The sequence below is a fragment of the Mastigoproctus giganteus genome, chromosome 5 (assembly GCF_048544385.1).
Source record: "Mastigoproctus giganteus isolate SK-2022 chromosome 5, ASM4854438v1, whole genome shotgun sequence".
Taxonomy (NCBI): Eukaryota; Metazoa; Arthropoda; class Arachnida; order Uropygi; family Thelyphonidae; genus Mastigoproctus; species Mastigoproctus giganteus.
The window spans coordinates 123,671,555-123,680,404 of record NC_143579.1 but is presented as its reverse complement, the minus strand read 5'-3'; the positions used below and the strand labels follow the sequence as shown (position 1 = coordinate 123,680,404).

General features: G+C 38.3%; 1 protein-coding gene across 1 annotated transcript; it reads left to right on the top strand.

Moving 5' to 3' along the window:
* Positions 1–7,593: 7,593 nt before the first annotated feature.
* LOC150085679 (uncharacterized) lies at positions 7,594–8,274 on the top strand. The gene has a single exon (XM_090374643.1). The coding sequence runs from the start codon at positions 7,594–7,596 to the stop codon at positions 8,272–8,274; it is 681 nt and encodes a 226-aa protein (XP_090230769.1).
* The last annotated feature ends 576 nt before the right edge of the window (positions 8,275–8,850 follow it).

Below are 8,850 nucleotides of genomic sequence, written 5' to 3'. Positions count from 1 at the left end.
CTGGTAATGAAGTTGTCCCTGGCACGCGTCCTCGTGGCCAAGGTTGGGAGTCAGGGGGCAGGGGACCAGGTGTCCCCTGGCTGCGAATTCACCAGGTGCCGGCAATCAACACTCAACATAACATCACACATACTTGCATGCCTACATACACACGCACTTTCTGGTCTTGGCTTTTTGCCTTTTCAGATGCTACAGCGGTACATAGGGGAAACCCTGGAGACCGCAATTAAAACAAACACACTTTGACATCTTGTACGCATCAACCGTCTGGTCATCCGTCCCTGAGAACAACATCAAGGCCTTCTTAAGTGTGGAATACTGGCTACTGACATGGCTAAATAGGATCGTCGGGAAACCGTTTACCATTTCAAGAGCAGCCTTGTATGCTAATCTAGACATCAAACCATGGATGCATACCATCATTATAAAGAAACATTTTAACTCTGGCAAAGTTATTAACAGAGAAACTAGAAGTGCCTAAAGTGGAAAATTTGATCAGTCGCCCACGGATGATGCAACAGAGAATAAATGGGGAAGAACCAAGTCTCAGGCAGGGGGGCGTTATACCCTCATGGGGCCCAAGGCAAATTGGAATTTGGGGGCTCCACATAAAGAAAAAAACTAATAAAGAACATTTTCAATTTCATTTTATTGTGACAACAAAAAAATTATATGACAAGAAAAATATCTAATTCAGAAATAATACATACACTTAAACTAATAAGTTTTTATACTACTTTATATGGACTTTTCGTGCTTTTTGGGCTGAGAAATTGTATATCAGTTCATTGTAATCAATCCTGTTTGTGATATCATTCTCAATACAAATTATTGCCAAATTACTTAATTTTTCTTGTCCACGTGAATTTCTAATATAATTCTTAACTCTTTTAAGCACAGAGAACGCTCGTTCTGCTGATGCGTTCGAAACACCAATTGACAAAAATATTTTTAAAATTATGTTCACATTAGGAAAAGTTGATATTAGTCCTCCTTGAATTGCTTCTACATTAAAGAAGGTGAATATAAATTTTAATTTTTTGAAAAATGTATAAAATGCGTTAATTCCCTAAAAACATTAGTGTCAATGTCATCTGAATACGTATTTATTAAAATACAGTGGCGGACAAAAAAACTGCATCACTTATGAATTTTGCAAATAATGTGTTTTGCGCTGCATTGTGAGATGCAGAAATGTTCGAAATGCATTTGTTAGATGGGATATACATCTCTGTGAATGAAATACAATAAAAATACTCATCTGATATACCTAATTGCTATTAATATCTTCCCAAAGGGTAAAACGCGTAATTAATGGAGATATGAGAAATCATGCAAATGGTAATCATGACAACCAAAGATACATTTTATTGCAGTTACGAGTACAAACTGAAATGACAAGTTAACGTGATAGTATTATGTACTGTAAATCAGCAAAATAAGTCCTCAATATTTCGTTGATCCTCCTCGAGTTACAATTACAGCCTTGCAACGATCTGGCATAGAGTTAATCAACTTCTGCCTATACGGTTGCCCAATTTCGTGGTACCACACCCTTACAATGCTCTCCTGCAGCTGAATCTTACTTGTTAACTTCTTGTGACCAATTTTATACGACATTACGTACCAGCAATTTTCAATAGAGTTCAAATCTGCACTGTTGCTGGGCCAGTCCAACACTGTAATGCCAGCATTTCTGAAGTATGTTTGCACCTTAAGGGAGAAAAACAAGGGAAAATATTGGTGTAAATATGTTTTAAGCCTTGTGAGACAAGAAGACACAAACTCATGATTAAATCTAAATAGCATAAAACTTACCAATTTTTCTGTGTGGCAAGGTGCTGAGTTCTGTTGAAAAATGCAGTTTTGGACGTCTGTATGGTGATCCTTAATAACGGATTTCTGGCACTCCTCCAAGATAGCAGTGTAGGTTTCTGCATTCGCCGTACCATTATTCGCCCCACCCCTTTGCTTGTTGTCCATCTCCAGACCATCTGACCGGCGGGGAATTTTACAGTCGGGGTTGTGCGGTCAGGATGGTATTCCTCCGATTTTCGTCATCTCACATATCGCTTCGCATCCAGGCCATGCAGGTTTAATTTTGTCTACGTGGTGGTATCGTCATCGTCCACCCCACATCTGGTAGAAAAGCTCCAGGTTTGAATCCCCTGGATGACCCGAGGAACTTTAGTGGGCTTTTTTCATCCGTGCCTGAGTTAGTCGGTCTCAGGAGTAGATAGCAAGGTTTTTCCCGCCGAAATTGGGGTGTTTTCGTCCGGTAAACAGGCAAATCGACCAGAGAAAACACGCAATTTACAGAGAAATAAATATATTGGTAGATGTAATCATTTACTGGGACCCTAATATCATAATTTGGTTTTTTTTTTGCAGGTTGAATTTCGATTCGTCAGAAAAGATGACAGTGTCCCATTGCTCTTTTGTCTATGAAAGACGCGTTTTAGCCCAAGTAAGTCGCTTCTTCCTCGTTTGTTGCGTTAACAGAGGATTCTTCTTGGGCCGATAGGCATGCAGACCACATTCTGAAAGCCGTCTTTGGATAGTTGGTGCACTTGTTTCAACACCATCTCAAAGTCCAATTTTAGATTAGGAGCACTAGCATGGAGATCATGAAGTTTCATATATCGATCTTGGGAAGGCGTAGTTACTCTCTTAAGGCCTGATCCAGGTCTTCACTTCACATCACCGGTGTCACGCTTTAATTTCAGCACCCGGGATACTGGTGGCAGCCTATTTTATCAGTAATACCACACGTAGAAAGCCCTTCGTGGGACAGAGCAATAGCTACACTTTTTTTTCTTAGTGTCAATTGAACATATGGAGCCATGCTTACAACCCTGCAAAACAGGATACTAATGAGCGTGTATACCCTTCCAACGCCGTATTTATAGAAACGGCTGATGCAATACCTTGCAATTATTGTCTGATGCAATAGAAGCGTTATCTGACGCAATACCTTTGCTTTGCGACAAACAAAATGAATGTAATCAAAAAATATCTTATACGTTTCACTACAAATGTTACTTTTTTTAAGGTGATGCAGTTTTTTTGTCCGCCACTGTATATAATGACAATGATTTTAAAAGATTTACAGCATGTTGTAAATTCGAATCTTTATTTTGAAGATTTTCAAATTCGTTCGCAAAAACATTTTTCTCTTCCACTTTCAATTATTATCATAGTCTGTGAGAAGCTTTAACTACTTTTAGTTAAGCTTTTAACTAGCAGCGAAATGCTGCTAGTTCCAGACAAGGCGCCTCCGTAGCCAGGTGGGCAAGAGCAGCAGTACACAGCACACGCTTCTTGATTAGACCAGGGTTCGCGCCCGTGATACAATATGCGGAAAGGTCAGGGAATGACCACTGCATATCCCTGGAGCAATATGGCTTTAGTTGCTAATGCTCCTTAAAACCAGATAAGCGGTCACCTGCGTTCTAAGCGCGAACACCCTTAAGCATAAGGCTGTCAAGGGTGCTGGTTCCATACAAGAAAGTCTTTACTTTTTCAATTAATTCAACTATTTTCGGACTGTCCTTTGGTATTGCACTCCTTCCACTGGACGAAAAATTAGTGCAGCAGCACTAGATAATAGAAGCAGGCACAACTACTCAAGCCTAGAAATGGGCAGTGATTGACAGGGTGTTGATCGCTGTAGAGTGTAGACAGTTTCTCTCTCTCTCTCAACACAGATTTTGCAAGGTGGAGTTCGACTAAACGTCTAGGGGCCACCCAAAACAAGTACATCCGCATACATACACACATAGTATATCTTTTATTGTTTTATTGCTTGCAAGTGAAGCTGTATAATTAAAATTGTTTTTTTTTTTTTTTTACGCAGATTGCAACGATTGTAAATAGAAAGTGTTTGTATCTGTGTATATATGTAATAAAAATGTATGTAAATAAATAAAAAAAAAACTATTTTCGGAAGAACTAAATATAAAATTTCATCAAAATCGGTAAAACCATTTTTGAAGAAAACGTAATTTTCAAATTAATCTTCAAGTTCATTGACCTTCAGGTAGAAAGTCAGTTTCCGATAAAAATTACTTAAAAATATTAGTAAAAAACAGCAATGAGTTTTTCAAACAGTGATTTTGGTGGTCCCCCTTCCCTCTAATCGGGGCCCTAGGCAGATGTCTTTTTTGCCTATTAGATAACGCGCCCCTGGTCTCAGGTGTGAATGACTCAGTTAGGTTCTCTGGGGAGATTTTTCCCAGCAAATACTGCTAAGTTTTTTTAATAATTTAAACATAGATCCAGAGAAACTATGTACAGATAAAATATACAGGAAAGAAATCTTTGGTAACGTGTACCGGCAGGTACAAATATAATAAGATCATTCATTTAATAATTAATATAATAATATTTATTTTTTATCAATTATTTAGTAATTAATTAATAATTACTTAATAATTAATTTTATAATCACATGATCTGTGATTTCAAATGTGTTTTTTGATTTCAAATTTTGTAAATAAGTTTATGCAAATATGGTTGTAAATATTGAAATAACGTAACCACCCTTCCAGCCACATGCTGTTAATGGGTGTCTCGAAAGAGAAATAAACAAATAATAATAATAATAACAAGCAGGCAAACTTACACTAAAACCTACACTATCTCTGGCATTTAGAGTTTGTATTGCGTGACAGATGATACCTAGCGATTTGTAGGAGAACCCGGTGCGGCTGAACAATAAATTCTATACTATGGAAACAGTTTCAGGAGACAGGAAGAGCTGGTCAAGGTAGGCCGATGTCTACGTCAACTAGAACTGACCGCTGTCTGGCTCTAACAGCAAGACGGAACCTATGATGTCCTGTCATCAACTGTCTCTTGATTTTGCTGCGGCCATAGGTGTAAACATTTCCAACCGGACTGTGTTGATAAGGCTCGATTCAAGTGAACTTTAAGCAAGGAAGCCAGTGGTTTGTATCCCAATAACCCCAGAGTGGACTCTCCCTTGTTTAGAGCTTTAGCTTGAAAAGTTAGCTCCCTGATAATTGGTTTGTTTTGTCTGTTCTCGGCCACCCCCAGTCAAAAGAAGGTTATTATCTTATTTGTGAAGTGTCGGTGAGTAAAATGACTTAGTTTCAAGTTGACAGTTGGGGTGTAGCTCTTGATGTAAATGGATTTCTAAAACTGACTTTTGTTTGGAATTCTTTGTATTTTTCAGTTATGGCGGCTATGGCTTTCCATATGACTCCCACACTGTCAGCTTTGATATAAAATTAATTCTAATTGTGTCCTCCCAAATACTTAATTGGGAAGGAAAATAGTTTCATTTTTGGACAGCTGGGCAGCTGCACGTAGTCAAAGGATATTTTTTTTAGTACTTTTTGTGCTGTCTTGGATTTATTTCAGTTTTTCAGCTCTTGCCTTTTAATATACAAAGACTCATATGAAAGTATGCAGACATTTTGCCTTCTTCCTCCATTCAGACAGTAATGGCGTCGTGACGGGATATCGCTACTGTAGGCTGCCACCTTCGATAGTGACATATGCCTGATTGTAACATAGATATTCAGCAATTCACAACGTATTGGTTTTAAGTATGTATATTCAATATAATAGTTATTATTGTGTGTATAATGTGTATATGGTCTTGGTTGGAGCCCTATGTTATGCTTAGAGTGGTTTAGTATTGATTTTTCTGTGTTTTATTAAAATAGCCTGCAAGTACCAAATTGGGCTACTTTTGGGCAGCTCTTTACCCCTTGATGGAGAGCCCCCATAAAGTCCAACAGAGTGATTCTTATATGTTTGGTTAGGAGATATAGATTCACAAAATTGCTGTGATTTTATATTACCATACAGATTTTCATCCAAGTTTTAAGTTGTATATTTATTGGGCTATTTTGTTCTATGTACTGTTTGATATTGCTAACTTAGGAAAAATGTCAGATGATAATGTTTCTGTCATCAATGCCAGATGACTTGACTGTTGCCCCCAATGTTTTGGAGGCTAACTTGAACGAATTGCAGGAACCGTTCAAGAAATTTGTTGATTTAATGGGACGGGAGTTCCCACTGTTGCATTCAACACAAGAAGAGTTAACACTGTAAGTCAAGGTGGCAATGTACTTACAGCTGATACCTCGACATTGGACTTCATCTTTGCGTTAAAAAATAATCTTTTAGATGTTTTGAGGTATGGTGCAAATGTTACCTCTTCTGTGATTATAAAGGTTAGCCGAATCTGGAATTCAGTGGAGAGGTTGATGCTGGACCTAACGATAGAAAATGAGAAACTGACAGCGAGGATAGATGAGAAAAACTTGCCTATGACTGTCCAGGCTAGTGTGACTACCTCTAAAATAGGCACACAGGTCTCGGGCGATAAAGGGCTTATGCCAAAGCATTTAGTGATTGTAAGGGCAGGACAGAATAGTACCTGCAAAACTAGTGAAGTGAGACAGGAAGTCTCAAAAAACTTTAAATCTGAGTTTAAACAGTTAAAAATCAGTGAGAAAGGTTCGTGAAAAAAGGTATTTTGATAGAAACTGTGTCACAGAATTATCTAGATAAGCTTAAAAGTTGTAATAAATTTAAAGAATTAAATTTGTCTGTGGACCTACCAAAGAAACTCAATCTTACGATAATAATTTATGACATCAATAACGATGTCTCTGACTCTGACTTATTAGATGATCTTTACGATAAAAACTTGTCTGATCATGGAATTACAGTAGAAGAATTTAAGCGCACAGTAAAAATTATATTTAAAATCAGGTCGCGGAATAAAAATAACCTACACTGGATTATAGAAACGCCTGGTATTATTAAAACAATTCTTATGGGTTTGGGTGCTAAGGTGTATTTAGGCTGGTCCGTGCACGGTGTCAAGGACTTTTTAATCGCTTCACGATGTTTTAAGTGCTTAAACTACGGACATTCGTCCAAGTATTGTCATCAGGAACAAAGTACCTGTGGGCATTGTGGCGACCAGGGTCACCAAATTGGTGAGTGCCCAAACAAGGAATCTACTGTCGTTTGTCCAAACTGCAAGTTTCGAAAGCGTAAGTCTGATCATTCTTATAGAGATATTAAGTGCCCAGAATTTATAAAAACTCAGGAAGCCACTAAAGTTAGAACTGACTATGCTTAGTACACCAGTTAATAGAAATAATATTAGTGAAAACATCAAAACATTGCAATTGAATTGTCAGCATACAATTGCAGTTATGGGTGAATTGTCAAAGCTCATTGTTGAGCATACTGTCAAAATTCTTGGTTTACAGGAGGTATACACATATAAAGGCATAGTGAAAGGCTTACCTTCTCGTTGTAGAGTGATTCCATCAGTTGCATAAACTACTAGAGGAGTTCGGGGTAATGCTACTACTAGAGTTTGGGCTGCTTTGGTGGCAGCAGATCCCAGGTTTACGGTCACTAGGACTGATAGCCTCTGCACTACTCATTCTGTTTGTGCTTGTTTGGACGGTTCATTTGGATAGATTTACTTGGTTTCCATGTACACAATGTAGCCAACACCATCAGGCTATAGAACCTTTTCTCAACTATATTGAAAACCTCTTAATTAGACTGTCTGGCAAAAGAGTGCTTATTATGATGGACGCTAACGCTTCATCCACTTTTTGGAATAGTCCGGTGACTAATCCTAAGGGAGAACTACTGAAAGAATTACTTAGAACAAACAATCTAACGCTGTGGAACTCTCATGGTCATCCACCCACTTTTGTTTCATCACAGGGCCAGTCGTTTATCGATATTACAATTTCAAACTCAACATTTGGGCAAGGTGGTAATAACTGGACGGTCCACACTTCGTGGGCTTCCAGTGATCATAATGCTATAACTTTTGACATTGCCACCAATTGTGACTCGCGTTCCTTGAGATGTTCTTTTGATTTCCCTCTTTATAAAACTAAGGAATCAGATTGGAATACTTTTGACACTAAATTACGTGAATACACTTCTCCAGACGACATTGGAAATATAAGGCGATTAACTGCCATTGCGCAGGAGGTGGAAGTACAAAATCTTATAAGCAAAGCTTGTGATGCCTCATTACAAAAGGAAAAGCGTACGAAAAATTTTGTTCCCTGGTGGACCCAGGGACTCACATCTCTCAGAAAAAATTTAAAGACAGCTCGCAAAAATTATCAACGTTCTAAAAGAGGTAATAGGTCTCGGGTGGAGATTGAGCGTCTCGAGGAACTGTATAAAACGGCAAGGAGAGCATGCTTTAATAGTATCTACAGGGAAAACGTTCAGCTTGGGATAGGTTAGTTGAATCTAAGCTTAAGGATGACCCTTGGGGTTTACCCTATAAATTGGTCTGTGAGAAAAATCCCGCCTGGGGCTTGGATCAGAGTAGTGCAAAAACCTTGGGAGGTGCATTATGGCCACAGAAGCGATGCGCCAACAACTAACAAAAAAAAAAAAAAAAAAAGTCTATTTTAACTTCTGCTAATGTCGAAACACTTACTTGGTCCAATTCTGTCAATGCTCTGCTTGATGGAATTGTTCATCAAGATGTTACGGTCCCTGAATATAATGAGCAGACTATAATGAGACTTGAACATTTAACCTATGTTGGCAACAGTTATAAGGATCCTTCTCACAACTTGAAATTGAGAATGCAATAAACACAATGAAAGATGGAAAATGTCCCAGAGCTGACTTGAAGTTGCGGTGTTGAAAAGGGTTTGGAAGGTCTGTCCTAAACTCATAATAAATTTACTAAATACTTGTTTAAATGAGGGGGTGTTTCCAAAACCTAGGAAACTGGCAAATCTGAAACTGCTATTTAAGAATTCTGGCAAGCCGCTAAATATACCTATCGCCCTTCTGCTGATTCTCGTC